Source organism: Trichosporon asahii (genome assembly GCF_000293215.1).
Source record: "Trichosporon asahii var. asahii CBS 2479 unplaced genomic scaffold scaffold00071, whole genome shotgun sequence".
In the NCBI taxonomy this organism is placed as follows: domain Eukaryota; kingdom Fungi; phylum Basidiomycota; class Tremellomycetes; order Trichosporonales; family Trichosporonaceae; genus Trichosporon; species Trichosporon asahii.
This window is the reverse complement of record NW_014040854.1, coordinates 907,614-925,365: the sequence shown is the minus strand read 5'-3', so window position 1 is coordinate 925,365 and position 17,752 is coordinate 907,614. Positions and strand designations below refer to the sequence as shown.

At 59.2% G+C, this 17,752-nt stretch overlaps 3 protein-coding genes across 3 annotated transcripts; 1 reads left to right on the top strand and 2 right to left on the bottom strand.

Annotated features, from left to right (window-relative positions):
* Positions 1 to 218: 218 nt before the first annotated feature.
* A1Q1_05175 (late endosome to vacuole transport-related protein) lies at positions 219 to 10,098 on the bottom strand (the record flags this gene model as incomplete). Its single annotated transcript, XM_014321982.1, has 7 exons — positions 219 to 1,025; positions 1,072 to 2,367; positions 2,416 to 7,146; positions 7,191 to 9,544; positions 9,583 to 9,813; positions 9,869 to 9,946; positions 9,996 to 10,098. The coding sequence occupies 7 exons, from the start codon at positions 10,096 to 10,098 to the stop codon at positions 219 to 221; spliced, it is 9,600 nt and encodes a 3,199-aa protein (XP_014177457.1).
* Positions 10,099 to 10,814: 716 nt separating this feature from the next.
* A1Q1_05174 (uncharacterized protein) lies at positions 10,815 to 14,892 on the top strand (the record flags this gene model as incomplete). Its single annotated transcript, XM_014321981.1, has 4 exons — positions 10,815 to 11,000; positions 11,042 to 11,443; positions 11,508 to 13,230; positions 13,268 to 14,892. 4 exons carry the CDS (start codon positions 10,815 to 10,817, stop codon positions 14,890 to 14,892), a joined length of 3,936 nt encoding a protein of 1,311 aa, XP_014177456.1.
* A 436-nt stretch (positions 14,893 to 15,328) lies between these two features.
* A1Q1_05173 (uncharacterized protein) lies at positions 15,329 to 17,404 on the bottom strand (the record flags this gene model as incomplete). Its single annotated transcript, XM_014321980.1, has 1 exon — positions 15,329 to 17,404. One exon carries the CDS (start codon positions 17,402 to 17,404, stop codon positions 15,329 to 15,331), a length of 2,076 nt encoding a protein of 691 aa, XP_014177455.1.
* Positions 17,405 to 17,752: the final 348 nt, after the last annotated feature.

Here is a 17,752-nt window from a genome sequence, read left to right as displayed (position 1 = left end):
CCAGCCCGATGAAATATGCAGAGAATTGCCTCCAACTGTCCACCTGCTGCTTGACAATGTGTTTGCATGAGAGATGCTAGGGTAAACGAAAATGGGTGGATTCTATCGGTTGAAATAGGGGGTGGGGGATTGGCTTTGCTTAGCTTTGTACAAATACACTTTGCTCTCTTCTGCTTGACTGCTTCTCATTCTTACTCTTCCTCCCGTCGCTCGCTCGCTCACTGCTCGCCCGCCTGGTGCGACTTGTTGTAGTTCTCGACAACCTTTGCGATCTTGCGGAAGAACCACTCGCGTCCCGTCTGCTCGGCAATGGGGAGGAAGGGGCCGGGCGTGCCTCCACGAAGCACAAGCGCAATACCGCTCTGCTCGAGACTGAGGCTCTGCAGCTCGTCAAAGGGCACTTGCCAGATAACCCTCATCTTCCTGAGCTGGACGTACAGCAGCCTCGCGTTCGAGAGGATCGCAACCGCATCGTCGCCCGGAATGTCGAGGTGCGCGACGTACGTCTCGTTGAAGTAGGCGCCGGCGTCGAGGTCCTTGAGCCAGGACTGGCCCAGCGCCTCGCGCGACGAATAGGGACGGAGCACGCCGTCGGACGCGATGAAGCGGGGCAGACGCACGCGGTCAATGTCGTTCGAGTCGAAGACTGTGGTTGTGTTTCGGATACCCTCGGTTGAGGCGCTGATGAAGTCCATCATGCCCACGACAGGCTTGGTGAACAGACCCACGAAACCCTTACCCACGCCCTTTGCGAAGCCGGCGGCACCGCCGCGCTCTGCGCCCTCCATCGGCATACTCGCTACGCCCTCGAAGGCACTCGTGACGGAGTCTGCGAACGCGGACGCGCCTGCCGCCACGCCGTACAGCGCGTGCTTGGGCTTGTTCCGCTTCTGCGTCATACGACGCTTGGTCTGGTATTCGCTGTCGAGCGTTGCTGCCGACAGACCCTTGCCGATCGACGAGGTGAATTTGCTCATCGAGTCTGTGATACCGAACACGGTCTTCATGGCCAAACTCGTGGCGCCCTGGATGTCAGCTTGGTTCCGCATGCCACAGCAGCTGGTTACTTACACGTGCAATGCCCAGTCCGATATCGCGGTTGCCGTGCATAACGAAGCCCTGCCAAGGCTCGTAGAAGAAGTCGGCGAAGCCAGACGAGATGTTGTTGAACAGTCCAACGGGGTTGCCGAGGAAGTCGGCGGAGCCGAGTACGCGGTAGATCTGCGCAACGGCCTGTTCCTGGTAATGCAGGATGATGCGCTCCTGGAGGTCATGCGCGGAGAGACGAACGTTGTCGAGGAAGAGCGCGCGGAAATTGATTGGCGCCGCGTTGACGTTGCCGAGCGTCATCGTGAGCGCGTTCAGCGCGTAGTAGAACGGGTTGCGCGTCGAAACCTTCTCGTCGACGTTCACGCGGTCCGTACGCATGAACGACACCTCGAGCGAGACGGGCTGCAGCTGCAGCGACTCGAAGAAAATGTCACTCTGCTGGTGGCTGATGTCCGGCTCCTGGATCTCCTTCGACGGGTACTCGATCAGCACGTCCTTGACCGGGTCGCGCCAGGTCGCATCCTTGAACTTTGTGAAGTCGATCAGCGCCATGACAAAGTCCTCGTCGAGCTCGATCGTCATCGCCTGCAGCAGCACCGAGGCGTACTTGACGAAGATGACGCCGTGCGACTGGTCCTTGAGCACCGCAAACGCGGTCTGCAGTGTCGGGTGCGACTCAAGGTCCTTGCCGTCCTTCGGCACCACCGTCGGGTACAGGATGATTGGGAACAGACCGCCGAACAGCTGGTTGTCGATCTGGATCCACTTGCAATTGACAAAGGCATCGTAGTAGGTCGGGTAGTCGGTGTAGCCGATCTCGAGACCCCTCAGAGTCAGGTACATGAGCTCGTCGGGGCGCTTCGTGACGACCGAGATACCGATACCCTCCAGGCTGACATTGAGCTTGAGGTTGGGCGGGTCGTTGGTATGCTCAGCCTCAGCGCCGACAGCAGAGATCGTGTCAGAGCTGCTGTTGACGCTGAGCGACGACTGCGAGTGATTTAGAGGACCGCGCTTCGCGAGCTTGTATACGTTGCGCTCCTCGTTGTACGGCGCGATGACAACAGACTGTGAGCTGCCGTCGGCACGAACGTCGATCGTGATTGTGAGCGGAGACTGGCCGTTCGGTCGCGGAATCTTGATAGGCGGCTGCTCTCCGATCGCCATGACATCGATCGGGCGGGAGAGAACTCGACCACCCGTGGACAACAGGAGACGCTTCTCGGTGGCGGTCGGCCAGTCCCAGGTGTACTCGACCGTGGTCTGACCAGGGATCGGCCGCTCAGGCAGAGCATTCGGCTCGACGCCATCCTCCGGCTGTTCCTGAGGTGTTAGTCACAACGCCCAAGTCCGGCAACTACTTACAGTCTGCTTGAACTTGAACGGAACGTTAGTCTCGTTCTTGATGATGATCGGCCACGGGTCCGTTTCCCTCGACACGTAGAGGAAGATGCAGGATCCCTCCAGGTGCGTCTCGATGCGCATGAGATACTCCTTGGTGGCTCCACGGCTCGTGGTTCGCGAGAGGCGAACGTGCGCCTTACCAATATCGTTGATGTAGAACGGCGCAGACCACTTGAGACCCGTGTTCGGTGTGTCGAAGGCGATACGGATCTGCGGCCGAACGACCTCCTGGTTGTTCGGCTGCGGGGCGAGGTAGAGCAGTGGTCGGCGCTCATCAGGCGGTACAGAACAAAGCGGCTGCGCTTCGCCAGTCTGGCGGACGAGAAGGCCGGCGGTGCACATGTTCTTGAACAGGAAACGGGGCGCGATAGTAATGACCTTGCTGAGTTTGTACTTGCCTAGACCCTCGGCGTACGACAGACCGACGTAGTACTCGCGCTTGCCGTTCTGGGACGGCATGACGATCTGCATGTCGGCGCTGCTGGGCTCGAACGACAGCGGCTGCGACCACCTGCTGTCGTCGACACGGAGCAGCAGGCGGTCTCGCCTGTCGTCATTCGGGAAGCTGAACATGAACGGCGTCGGCGTATCCTTCTTGTAGTCCTGCGCGAAGCAGGCCGAACCGGCCACCGGCTTCTGGGAGCCCATAGATCCCTTCATCGCCAGGTCGAACGGCATACCCGTCTTGTTCAGGAAGATGTACGGGCTGTACACCTGCACCTTGAATGCGCCACCCGAGTCGGGATATGTGTAGTAGTGCAGCTTGAGCTGCAGCTTGAGACCCTTGGGATCCTGGAGGGTAAAGTTGTTTTCGATCGGTAACTCGGGGTCGTCGGTATTGATGATCGCGTAGTCACTCTGCTTGAACGGCGTGTCTTCGGGCGCAACGCTGAGCAATAATAAGTGCGACAGCTCAACGGTGTGGATCGGGCTCGTGCCACCCTTGACGAGGAAGTTGCTCGAGCTAAGGCTGGTCGCCTTGTCGTGGATACGGAACTTGAAGTCGTAAGGCAGCAGGTTCTCGAGCTCGACGGGCGCGCGCAGACGCAGCGACATGCGCGGGTACAGGCGAGCCGTGGGGTCCTTCGCATTGAAATTGGCCTGCGCCTGGAAGTAGAATGCGGGCTCCTTAGGCGTCATGTGCTTGCAGCTGATGGGTCGGATGGGGCGCGTCATGAGCTGGCGCCAGAACAGCGGAGCAGACCAGGCGTAGTCGAACCCGAAGCCGCGAAGCGGTCGCAGTCGGAAGCGCTTGTCGTAGACGGCCTCGAAGGGCACAGGGAAGCACTCTCCAGGGTCGATCTTCATGATACCGCTGTTGGCCTTACCCTGGGCATCGACCACGACCATCTCGACAGGCAAGCTTGTTTGGTTATCGATAGTGAGCGTCGACCGGATCGTAATGATTTTGATGTTATCGACGAGCTCAATGTCGCACATGAGCTGATGCGTGACTTTGTCGATCTTCGGACGAAGGTTGAGAACATGCTCACCCTCGCGGTCAACCGAGATGCCACGAACGGGGTCCCACTTGATGGCCGAGTCGGGAAGCTCGAGACCAAACGAGTTGTGGCGGAACGCAGAGACATTGTCACGGAGCGCCTGACGGTCCTCGAAGAACCAGGGGACGTCAGCGTTGTTGTCCAGCAGCTTGCGCTTCTCCCAGGGGATGCTGCTGCTGTCATCGCTCTCGGGCCAGACGGCAATCGTCATACCGGTGCGGTTGCGCATGCGGAATGGCGCGGTCGGCGAGCGGTCCTTCTGCTGGCGATCGCCTTCCTTGCTCAGCACGGTCATCGCAGTGATACCAGTCTCAATGAAGGACGAGGTGATGCTGAGCTCCAGACGCTGGGCTGCCGAGATCTTCACCGCCAGGGGGTTGGTAGCTCCCGGGGTGGACGAGGTGCGGCTCATCTGGATGTCGCACTTCCACGGGTCGAGGAGAGGCTCGAAGTACGAGTTTGACAGGTTGAAGTAGCGGATCTCGGTCGTGAGCGACGTGCCCATCTGGAGGTCGCCAGACCAGTCGTTGACGACGCAGACGAACTCTTTGGTCGAAAGATGAACCATAGGCATCTCGTGGACATCTCCGACGAGAACGAACTGGAAGCCGTTGACGTGGAGCTGCAGATGTTCCTTGGAGACCATAATGTGGGTCTTCGGGGTAACCGAGGAAGCTCGTCGCCGGCTGACAGATGGGCGGCGAGCAGTAGGGCCAGTCTTGGGAGGCGCCAGGGTCGACGGCGCCGTCGTAGCAACCGTCTTGGCGTCGTCGTTGTCCTTGATCTCCTTGATTTTGGCTCCACCTTCCTTGTTCTCGTCCTCGTGGGTACCCATCGCCTTGGCAGCGGCGGTGGTAGCCTTGTTAACGATATCGAGGATCAGCTGCATGTCCGTGAAGCTCGCACGGAAGATGATCGGCATCGGCACGTCGATATCAATCGTTGTCGTCTGTTTGGAGCCCCTGCGACGGGTGTCGAGCGACATGCGGACGTTGACGTCGTCAAGGAACGAGACACGGTCGTTGGGCTGGTCCATGCGACCGAAGGACATGCCGACCTTGTCGACCTTGAGCGCGAGGACGTTATTCTGCGAAACCAAGATCTCCTTGATCGACAGCTGAATCGCCTGCGTCTTGGGGTTTGTGTCGTCGGCGAGCACGATGACCGTCGAGTTGACAATGTCAACGCGGAACGAGAGCTGGCCGGTAGAGTCGTCGGTCACCTCGGCGACCTGGCCCTCCTCCGGCTCCTCGACTACCGGCGTCTCCGCCTCGCTGCCCTTGAAGGGGGCAAAGGCGAACTCGAGAAGCGCAGCAAGGGGAGCGACAGCGAGGATGAACGTCGGGCTGTCGATAGTAACGACAGCCAACGCCGAGTTGTCAGCCTGCTTGGCGTACTGCACCATGATCTGGTTGCCCTCGTTCTTGAGCTCCGGAATCAGGTCACGGAAACAAGAGTTGGCCTCGGACCTGGTGTTGTGGAACGCCAGCGTCTTCAGGGCAAACTCGGCCTCCATGGCATTGTTCGACAGATTCTTCAGCGCGAGGTGAGGGCCGATCAGCTTGAACCGCGCGATACTGTTCTTCGCGAGGTCATCTTCAGTGTGCGCCCCAGCGCCGTAGACCTCGATACCAATCGTCTTGATGGTGAAAACAAAGTCAAGCGTGGTCCAGACCGACGGATCCTTAGCGGTCGGCGAGAGCGCAAGCTCGGGCTCCAAAACCGTCTCAGTGTCCGTGTCATACCCAACAGGTGTAGGCGGAACAGACTCAGTAGCTGGCGAGTCGATGGTGGAGTCGTCATCCTCACCCTCCTCCTCGTCTTCGTTAAAGGTGCTGAGAGCCTGAGGGATCGACTGCAGCAAGCCCATGATCAAGACGTACTGCGTCTGCGTCAAGTTCATCTTGACGTCTGACATGTCGGTCGTGATCTCCGTGTCGGCGTGGTGAGGATCCTTGTGCTCAGTCGATCCAACTTGGCGAATGTTCGCGTTGATGTTCACGTCGTCAACAAGCTGGAGAGTGTTCATCTTGCCCTGGTACTCGATCTCAGACGTCGCGTTGATGCCGCTGAGACTCGCCTCGATCGTGCTCGTGTCGTGCGGGTCCTGCAGGTACTGGTTCTTGGCGGTGATCTCACCAAGCTTGAGGATGAGCGAGTCAGGCGAGTTGGCACCGTCGCGAGGAAGAACGATAATGGGTGTCTTGACGACCACGTCGTATCGCATCCTCGTTACTTCGGAAGCACGCTGAACTGCAGCCTCTGAAGCGGCGTCGTAGTACGCCTTGAGCTTGCTGAACTTGAGCAGGAACATGTACAACTCGTGCGTCGGCTTCTGCATGTACGTGAACTTGAGCGAACCGGCACGCAGATGGACGGAGGAGTTGTAGCCGGGGAAGGTCTCGTCATCGGGATTGAACGTCTCGTAGCTGAAGTCGGCCAGCTCTTGTCCCTCGATGGTGAGGAGTTGTTTGAACGACGGCGCGGCGACAGTCCTGTTGGATGTATCCTCCAACGAAATGTTACCGAGACGAGCAGCGACGCGCATGGTGCCTCCGCGCATTAAGATACCCACATCGGCCGAGGGAAGACGGAGGATGGCGAAGCGCTCTCCGTTGTTCTCCAGCGCGACTTGTGCACTCGTCAGCTTCACCTTGATACGCATCTTGTCATTCGTCTGCGGTTGAGCGGCTGACTTGATGGATTCGCCATCGTCTCCTACCTCCTCGATGGAGGCTCCCTCGTCATCCGACGCGAATGTGGTCATGATAAAGTCGTAGAGCGACAGAATCGGCTCGGGTGCAAGCGCGATGTTGAACGTTGACAGCTGTGTGTCGACCGTTTTGTCAATGCCCTCGTACTTGCTCATGAAGTCAGGCGACTCCTTGTCGACCTGGAAGTAGTTGACCTGGACCAGCTTATGTTCGCTATCCTTACCATCCTGCACGGCGCCCGAGGACAGCAATGGCGGCTGCTCCTTGTCGCCATCGCACATGGCAAGGATGACGTTCTGCAGCCAAACGTCCACGGACATGTCGTACTTTCGCTGCTTCAGGAGGAGACCGAAGCCCTCCAGAGCGGCATCTGCGAGCGGCTTCTCGGTCGTGGCAGACGTGGAGCGATAAAGGGTGGTTTTGAGCTTTCCGACGGCGAACGAGAACTCAAAGGTGACCTGCTGGGTCTGCTTCCTCTGCTCCTGTGCGAGGTTAGTGGTCATTGATTGCCATAACATACCTCTGTCATACCGTCAAGAACCTCGTAGAACTGGTCCTCATCGTCCTTGCTCCTGTCATGCGAGCTGACCGACTTCAGCGACCGTGTGTCGTGGTGATCGTCGAGGTTGTACTCCGGCACTGGCTTTCTACCGAGTTTCATCGTGGTGGCAACTGGCGACTTCAGGATCTCAAGGTCCTCGGGGTTCAATGTCTTGTCCTCCTCCTCATCGTCAGAGTCAAAGTGAGGCACAGCGACATCGATGAACTTCATGAGCGTGTGATACTTTCGATCAGAGAAGTTCACCTGCAGCTCAGGCAGGTCACCGGCGACTTTGAACTTGGTGAGCGTTGGCGTGTTGACAATGGCGTTTTGAACGGCGAAAGACATGTTGATGCGCTCCACGATATGCAGGTCCTTGTCACCATCGCTAGGCGAGTCGATCGCCTTCATACACTCATCAATGTCGTCACCCATCAGCAGCTGCGTCGAGTCGAGGGTCAGAGACATGCGATCGTACATGAGGTTCTCGAGCCGCTTGTAGTCATCGTCGCTGTATTGCTGGCCGCGCTTGTTCTGCACGTCCTGAACCGCATCCTTGTCTGCTGGCTTACTGTCGACAGCGATATGACCAGCATCGAGGACGAGCACCTGCGACTTCTTTGTCGTCACATCCATGGGAACGATGATGATAGGTGCGTTCATGTCGACGTGCAGGTCGAGCGTCTTGTGCTGCTCCAGGGCGTATTCGAGACCGGCGCGAGTCTGACTCCTGATGCCATCAAGAGTCTCACCAGCAGCATCAAGCAGAGCGTTGATCGACTCCAGCTGGCTAGCTGGCGGCTTGAAGAAGGCGTACACGGCCTCGACATACTGCTTGTGATAGATAATCTCCAAGTGGCGCATCTTGACCGTCAATGCATTGTCCGCTCTTCCGTCCAGCGGCTTTGCCTCAAATTCGGCGAGGAAGAAGGGATCGGCGGTAGCCTCCGGCTTGGCCTTAGCCAAGTCTGTGGAGCCTTCCTTCTTGTCCTTGTCGTCCTTGTCATCCTGCAGGGGTTCCTGCTGGTCGATGAACGGCGCTTGCGAGGCACCAATCGCCTTGACACGAACGACCTGTGGGTAGATCGAGTTAGGCGTAGTGCCATCATAGACACGGAAGCCGCCAAGAGCCGCCTTAGCTAGCATGGACTCGGTAAGCTCGGTCATTTCCGCGGAGAAGGAATCGAAGACTAGGGCGATAACATCCTTTGGCGTCCCGTGAGGATCGGTTCGGAGCGTGAACGAGCCCTTTTGCAGGGTAGCTTTGATCTGCATCTTCATCAGGTCCTTTGCGGCGTTGGCACCAGGATCCTGGGCAGACCATGCGTCATAGTCGATAATGTCGTCGATCTCCTTCTGTTGCTCCTCGGTCATCGGCTGATCGGCAGACTCCTCCTCATGGCTGGGCTCCGAAGATCCCCACAACCATTGACCCCATGTCTGAGCCTTGGGCTGGTTCTTCTTCTCCTCAGCCTCCAGACGCTTACGCGTAGCAGCGTCCTTGCGCGCCGTCATGCGAGCGATGGATCGGAAGAAGCGAATGTCCTCGTACGACAGCTCCTTCTCGAGGTCGTCGAGCGCCTTCTGGTCTTCCGGCTGCAAAGTCTGACCATGGGGTAACGTGAGCTTCTTGATGTACAAGTCAACATATTGCTTGCGCTTATCACGGCGCTCCTTGAGGTAATCCCACGACCACTTGCGTTGACGCTCGTGCACTTCGCTGCGGATCGCGTTGAGCGCGAACTTCCATCGTGCCTTTGCCGGATTCTGCTCGAAGTCCTCTTCCGGTGGGCGGAACTTGTAATACTGGTGGGTGCGGTGGTAGAAGTGGAAGACATCGATGACAGAGAGGGCGTCGCGGTACTGGGATCGGTCGAGCACGACTCCAATCTCGTCAAAGAACACCTGACCCTCGTACTTGGGCGTCGTCTTCGTCATCGTGCGGTGAATGATGAGACGAGCTTCTCCGCTGACAGGCTTCAGGATGTACTGGTGCTCAGCCTTCTTGTTTTTGAGCATGTCCTTTAAGGCGAGAATGGTGTCCTCCTGATGGTCCGCTCCCTTGTCGACCGAACCAGCGTCGGTGTCGAAGTAAACGGAGAGCTCCTCCAGAATAGCCTGCTTATGCACGTCCTGCACGTTGTTCTGAAGGAACGCCTCGACCCAGTTCTCGTCGGTCGAGACCATCTTGAACTCGGAGATGGCGACACCGGCCGCGAAGGGGTGCTCCGGCGTGTTCGTGTCGTCCTCGTAACGCAGATGGACGTTCTTCACGTGGATCTGGACATTATTGATGATGCGCGTGAAGATAGCTCCGAAGTAGGACTCCTTATCTGGATAGGTCAGTCGAGGACGGAGCTGTGAGACGTACTGTCGTGATTCTCAGCATTTTCGTCTACGCGATTTGCTGTGCTATCGATCATCTCAGCCTGCTGCAGTTTATTTTGCTTTGCAGCCTGCTCTGCGCGCTCATCTTCCTCCGGGTCGACTTTGCCTTGCGGTCGAGCCCTTGCCAAAACGTAGATGTCATCGATCTCAATCTGCGCTGGTTGGTTCTTGATAGCTGACCACGGGATTGTGATCGAGAGGTTACCGATCTCGCCTGTGTGCCATTAGCATACCGCCCATGCAATGCCCACCAGGACTGCAATTCTCACCAGCAACGATCTCGACTGGTAAGCCGAAACGCTCCAAGACAGACTTCTTGAGCTTGAGATGTTTCAGGTCAGCCTTCCCTGTACCGAGGTCAGCTATGCTCCACCGAACAGCCATCGCGTGACGTACCGGAGAGGACGGACAGCTGCAAGTCATTGGGGTTCAAGTTGTCGACATAGGGCGATACGTACGCATTGAGCATGCGCAACGCAATGTCCTTGACGACTTGCATGATGGGCCGTAGCCGCTGTGCGGCGGCTTAGACGCGGGCGGTTGAGCACAGCACCGGGCGAGAGTCTCGAATATGTGCAGAAGGAGGGGAGTTGAAGGTTGAAGTAATTGCGATGTGTTCGGAGGTGCGCGAACCGGAAAAGTTGGAAACGGCGGCGCGCGCAAGGGTCGGGTGGAGAGCCGCGCACTGCCGCTTGGTGGGGTAGGAGCGATCAGGGGATGCACGGCGTCGTCAAAGGGGGTGCGTCCAGCGATCAAAGAAGTAGAGGTGATGGTGAAGAGAGGCGAGGAAGGAGGGGATATGAAGTATGATGAAATCGGATGCGGGTACGGGAGGGCAGACGTTCCTGCTCTCCTCGTCTGCCGGCAGTGAGAGTGAGTGTGCTGTGCGGCACAGTGCTGCAGTGACGGTGCGGTGGTGCGCGCGCGCCCGCTACGGTGGACGGCGTCAGTGACGAAGGCGAGTGAGCCGTAGCGTGCCTGAGTTGCAGCCTAACCTCTCTCTGCGAATAAGCGCACAACGTGAGGGCGAAAACGTCATGGCTCTGTCTTCTGAGACCGAGCCCTGACCCCCAAGCCGGAGCTGCATCACGTGATTCAAGTCGCGTGGCCCTGCTCATATCGCGCCGCTGAATTTCAAGACCGGTTGAGCAGATTTCGGCGTCCACAGCTGGGCCGGTGCGTTGTTTTGACGTTATCAACACCTTCCCCGTCGCCATGCCGCCACCACCTCCGAGACAGAGGTACAACGCAAAGGCCCGAGGGTCCGTTGCCGGTGGCTCTCACAAAAAGCGCAACCGCAAGCCGAAACATGCAGCCGACGGCGAGGACGATACACCTTCGCAACCTCACCATGAGCCGGGCATGTCCGCCAAGAAGAAGAAGCGCTTGGATTCGTACATCGTGAGCTAGCCTTTCTCCGCTCATCCAGCTAACATTTTCAGGCCAAGAAACTCCAGCTGGAACGTCGCGATGAGACGCTCAAGACCCTCGCCGCGCTTCAGAGTAGCACCAACGACAGCTCCCTCCACATGCTGACGACATCGAGCATTGGACAGAATCCGTTAGCACCAACGAGCGCGCTTCAGCGGGCAGAGAAGATTGAAGACAAGATTGTACGAAGAGGACTCGACAAGCTGAAGCGGAGACACGGCGAGATCGACAGCGATTCCGAGTCAGACGACAATGCTAAGGGCAAGGGAAGACGTCAGGTGGAGGTCATCACCACTGCCGGAGCGGAGGAGGAAGGCATCGACACCACCGTCCTCGAGACGAAGGCGGAGACGAAAGCTCGCGAGAAGGCTTTGGCCAAGGGACGCAAGGGGAAGATCCAACTGCCCAAGAAGGTGAGCTAAAGTTATGCATCCTCAAACTGACCACCAGGGCAACTGGAATCCGAATCTGCCAAAGGAGAAGGTGAAGGAAGACTCCTCTGATTTTGACTCGTCCGACTCGGAGAACGATAGCTCGGACGATGTCTCTGAACCGAGTTCCCCGCCAGGTGACACTGCCGCGGCTCCTTCTCAACCTGGAAGCGCACTGAAAGCGACGACTGCTGGCAGCGCTCTCAAGCCGTCGACAGCTGGAAGCGCTCTCAAGTCTTCCGCGACCGGAGGCGCTCTCAAGGCATCGGCTCTTAGTGCCTTGGAGACGTCCTCGGGTAGTGCCCTGAAGTCCTCTGCCGGCAGTGCTCTTAAGCCTGCTGCAGGAAGCGCGCTGAAGTCCTCAACAGGAAGTGCCCTCAAGTCCAGTGGCGAGATTGGCGGAGCTCTCAAGCGCGCCGATGGAACGACTTTCCAGCCCCGCGTTGTCCTGCGCGGTCCGAAGAAGTTTGCTCCCGTCCGAGGACGGAAGGATGAGAGTGAGAGTAGCGAGGACAGTGAGGACAGCGACAGCGAAAGCGACGCTAGTGATGACGAGAGCGGCGAAGCCGACAGTGAGGAGAGCGAGGAAGACAGTGAGGACGAGGAAGGAACCGCTGAGGGTGACGCTGCCGAGCCAAGCTCTCCCAAGCGTTCCAAGGGATTCAAGAACTGGGCGCTGAACGCCATGGGCAACGTCGTCCAGGAGCAGCAGCCCGACCTTCTCGCCGTCAATGAGGCGGAGTCGTCAAAGCCGAAGAAGCCGAAACAGCCTGCTCCGAAGACTGGAGAGTTCGTCGGACCCATGGGCTCGACCTTCGCTATTCCGACGACATCGCTGCTTACTGGAAGTGACCAGGGATCCTCGGCTCGCCCCACGATCAAGCGCCGGCCGTCCGTGGCCGAGTCGCGCATGGAGCTGCCGATTCTGGCTGAGGAGCAGAACATTGTCGAGGCTGTCCTGATGAACCCCGTCGTCGTTATCTGCGGTGAGACCGGTTCAGGTAAGACGACGCAGGTTCCGCAGATGCTGTACGAGGCTGGCTTCGGATTCCCTGGCTCGGCGAACCCCGGCATGATCGCTGTGACGCAACCACGACGAGTTGCGGCCGTCTCACTGGCCGAACGCGTGCGAGATGAGCTCGGGTTCGACAAGAAGTCTGGAATTGTTGCGCACCAGATTCGATACAGCTCGACGACGAGCCCCGACACCGCCATGAAGTTCATGACCGACGGTGTTCTGCTTCGCGAACTGGCCACGGACTTCCTCCTGTCCCGCTACAGCGTCATCGTCGTCGATGAGGCGCACGAGCGAGGAGTCAACACGGATGTTCTCATCGGTGTTCTCAGCCGTGTCGCGAAGCTCCGCGAGAAGCGCTGGCGTGAATCGGAGGGCAGCAAGGACCGCCTGGGACCACTGCGCATTGTCATCATGTCTGCGACTCTCCGTGTTGCCGACTTTGCCGAGAACCCGACGCTCTTCGCCAACCCGCCCCCGATCATCCACATTGGCGCTCGTCAGCACCCGGTAACCATGCACTTCTCCCGCCGTACCAGCTCTGACTACGTGACGGAAGCGTACAAGAAGGTCTGCAAGATCCACTCTCGTCTTCCCCCAGGCACCATCCTCGTCTTCCTCACTGGTCAGAACGAAATCACCGGACTTTGCAGGAAGCTGGACAAGCGCTATGGCAAGGGCAAGCAGAAGGGCAAAACCAAGATCAAGGAGATTGAGGATGCTCCCGCGGAGGGCTCTGAGCTTCCACCAGATGGTGAGTTATCAAATGGCGTCGTTGCGCTAACTTACAGTGCTGGAGGCTGAAGACCTTGACCTGGGCAACGATCAGGACCTCGCTGCTGATGTCGATGACGGTATCGCCGAGGAGGATCCCGAGGCACTCGATACGGACGAGGACGCTCCCGAGCTCGACCTTGAGGACACGGACATGCCGATGACGGTCCTGCCACTGTACTCGCTCCTGTCGCAGGAGCAGCAAATGGCGGTGTTCAAGCCGCCGCCAGAGGGCCACCGTCTCGTAATCGTCTCGACCAACGTTGCCGAAACGTCGCTTACCATTCCCGGCGTCCGTTATGTTGTCGACAGTGGACGAGCAAAGGAGCGCCAGTTCGACGCCGCGTCCGGAGTACAAAACTTCGCCGTGTCGTGGATCTCCAAGGCATCGGCTGCACAGCGTGCTGGTCGTGCCGGACGTACTGGACCGGGTCACTGCTACCGCCTGTACTCTTCGGCCCTGTACGAGGACCACTTTGCGCAGTTCTCCGACCCCGAGATCCTGCGCATGCCGATCGAGGGTGTCGTGCTCAACATGAAGGCGATGAACATTGACGCGGTCGTCAACTTCCCCTTCCCAACTCCTCCGGACCGCTCTGCTCTGAAGCGTGCGGAGAACTTGCTCCAGCACCTTGGAGCTCTGGAGAAGCCGCTCGCCACGCGCATGATCAACGGTGTGCAGCAGAAGGGTGTCGCCGGTGGCCAAATCACCGAGCTCGGCAAGGCCATGGCCGCGTACCCCGTCTCGCCTCGCTTCGCCAAGATGCTCGCTGTCGGCAGCGAGAACGGGTGCCTTCCGTACGTCATCGCAATTGTGGCTGGTCTCAGCGTCGGCGACCCGTTCATGCACGAGTCGGCGCTCGAGGTCAAGGACGACGGGGGCAGTGACGAGGAGCGCGAGCTCGAGCTGTCACACATCACGTCCGAGGAGATCAAGGAGAAGGAGCGACGAAAGGACCTGCGCAGCCGGTTCTTCAAGCGCACAGCCGCGTTCGACGGCAAGGGCGAGTCGGACATGTTCAAGCTGCTGTCCGCGATCGGCGCTTATGAGCACAACCCGACAGCTGCCTTCTGCTCCGAGTACTTCCTGCGCCACAAGGCGATGCAGGAGATCCAGCAGCTGCGCGCGCAGATCAGCCAGATCGCGGGCGAACCGATGTCGCTCCTCCAGCCGCCTTCGGAGCGGGACCGCAAGGTTCTCCGCCAAGTCCTGACGGCCGCTTTCATCGATCAGATCGCCGTCATTGAGACGCTCGCGCTCGGCCGTGGTGTGCCCGCGCACAGCAGCACGCGCGGCGTTGCCTACCGCGCCGTCAACGTCCCCGAGCCGGTGTACATCCACCCGTCGAGCGTCATGTTCCACCACAAGGCGCCCGAGTTCATTGTCTTCACCGAGCTCGTGCGCACCTCCAAGGTCTGGGTCAAGGGCATCACGAAGGTGAACCCGGCCTGGCTGAGCGTTCTCGCCAAGGACCTGTGCACGTTTTCCCAGCCCGACATCCCCGCCAACCGCAAGACGGGCGGTACGGAGCGCGACGTCATCGTCCAGCCCAAGTTCTCCTATGGCGGTCTCAGCGTCAACTTGCCCCTCGCGAAGAAGAAGCAGAAGCTCGTCAAGGGCAAGTGGGTCACGCTGGAGTAACTTTGAGACGCATTTTGTACTACCACCCAATACCATCACCCAATAGACATCTCTTGCATATGCATTACGCCATCTGGAATGAAATCGGTCTTCTACCGCGGCAACCGTGCACGATGCAGAAGTTCCAAGGTAGGCTTGGCAACTTGGCAGCGGGCAAGATAGCGGGAAGTTTGCGGTCATCACCATGATGACCGCGCAATTCAAGGCAGTGAGTCACGCCGTTATCATTCCTCACAAGCCCTGCTGTGGCATCGGAAAGTGTGCGAAACTCTCCATATTCAAATCTCGCACAATCCCAATCACTCTCAGTGCAGCGGTGCAACAACGTGCTGTGTGAATCCCAATTCATTGCATTTCATAAACTATAGGTTCCATAAACTTGACGTGACTATGCGAGGTGAGCCTACACGGCCCTTTTAGTGTTGGTAGGGTGGATTTACCATCCGAAGACTTCGGAGTGGAAGTGGATCTCCTGCTGGTGGCCAGCAGCGATGGCCGACGGTCTGTTGACGGCAACAACGGCATCGCGCGCGGCCATGGAGAGGGACGTGGGTCCGCAGACCGCGACACCGACACCGTCTCCCTCGCCCGTGGCGTTGAGCGTGTCATCGCGAATGATGGTCTCGAGCGGCGAGCGTCCCTTGTGGAACTGGACGATTTGGGCGACCGTCGGGCTAATGCCGGCCGCAGCGATCCACTTCTCGTCCGCGCCGCCCATGGAGCCGGTCGAGGACGTCTTCTCGTTGACGTTCTCGGTCGAGCCGGCGGGCGAGCCCTCGGGCGAGTCCTCGAGCGAGGCGAACTGGGCCGGGTCCTTCTGGCCCTCGACTGTCGGGTCGTCCGAGACGGCGGAGCGGGTCAGGTACACGTCGATGTGGAACTTGGTGGAGCCGGCGCCCTTGGCGAACTCGGCGTTGAGAAGGGGGGCAATCCAGGACAGGGCACGGGGGGAGCGCACGTTCCACACCAGGCGGCAGGAGGCGACCGCCGTCGTGCCCTCGCGCGAGCACTTGATCGTGTTCAGGAACTGGGAGCAGGAGGCCGAGATACCAGTGCCGCCGGCGATGAGAATGACGGCGTCGTGCTGCTGAAGCGGGCCGTGGCCGATACCGTGACCGAAACCCTCACCACCATAGGGGCCCTCGATGTACGCGTTGATGTCGGTGGTGGTCGTCGAGTCAAGGCGGTTCACGAGGCGGCGGGTGAAGCCCTGAAGCGCGCGGAAAATGAAGACGACGTCGCCGCTCTCGTCGGGGATGTTCACGATCGTGAACGGGTGCTGCTCGTAGCGCAGCATCGCGACGCCGGGCATGGTGAGGAAGGCGTGCTGGCCGGGGGACCACCTAAAGAGCGGGCGGTTGACGGTGACGCGCACGACGTCGTCGTCGATGAGCTCGACAACGGAGCCGGAGTGCTCCGCGTGGCGGGCAGAAGACCACATGAGCCACGTCTTGTTGTGGAAGAAGAGGCGGGCAAAGGCGACGAAGCGGTCAATGCCCCAGAGCAGGAGAGCAATCCAGGTCCACTCGGCCATGCGCGGCCAGTGGTAGTACGACGCGACGATGAACATGATGCCCATCGTGATGTGGAAGAAGAGGAAGAGCTCGTACACCGTCTTGCGCACGATCTGGAAGCTGGTGAGCCAAAGAACGAGGACGGCAACAGAGCCAAGCATGCCAGAGAGGAAGATCTTGGTGCCAGGGCCGTGCTTGCCGAGACCTTTGTGGAACCAGCCGAGCGTGTGCAGCCAGGTGGTCAGGACACAGACACGGCCAGAGGCGCGGTGCAGGTAGTTGAGCTTTTCGTACGAGATGCCGGTCATGTAGGAGATGACGTTGTTGCGCGAAGCGAGGCCGACAATGAGGGGCATCTGCGCAAAGGCGACGACACCGATCGGGTTGGCGTAGTCGAGCTTGCCGTCGATGGGCGAGATGCATCCCCAGAAACCAACACCGAGACAGATACCAGTGTAAGCAGCGGTCCAGAACCACTCGGCAGCCGAGGTCGAGCCGTAAATCCAAAGAGGCCAAGTGCGGACGTAGGCGAGGTTGGCCCAGCCGGCGTGAGCAGCACCGAGGGCCGAGCCGCGCTTGCCGTTGGTGGCAGCAGCGCCCGCGGCACGCTTGGCGGCAACACGCTTGCGGATCTGGTGCGCGCGCCACATACGGAGGAGGTACAGGATGGCAATGGCGCCGATGACACCCGTGGTCACCCACCACATGATGTAGTTGGCCCGGTAGATCCTCGCCTTGAGAAGAGCCTTGCGGGTCGCCTTGTCCATGCCGTTGACGAGACCACCGCCCGAGGACTTACCCGAGGAAGCACCCTTGGCGGAGGACTCACCCTTGCCGGAAGACTCGCCCTTGCCGGACTTGCCGGTGGCAGCCTCGGTGGCAGCGGCGGCAGCAGACTTCACAACGGAAGTGACGGCGTCAGTCACCTTCTGGCCCGCAGAGCGGCCGCCGGCCCCGCCGGCACCCTCGGCCTCTTGACGAGCGACGAGAAATTCCATGTCGAGAAGGCTGGTGCGGTGTTAGCATCAGACTCTCGGCTGGCGCGTGGAATGTGGACATGGACATCCGGGTGCGGCCTTTTCCATGTGCCAAGGAATACTCACTGGATTGAGGATGAGATGGGGATCTTCTCCTATCTGATAAAACTGAGGCATATATACCATCCCGGCTCAAGGAGGGTTCTAGACCACGGCAAGGGCCATTTTGCCCCGATCCGACATCCTGCTCCTGAGTCATCTGCCTCTGCTTTCCAACGGACCGCTGCGCGCAGCTTACTGGGTGAGCTGATGCTGCCCGAAAGTGACCGACCGCAGCTGGCTGGTGGGCGCTCTGTCGGTCCGATGCTC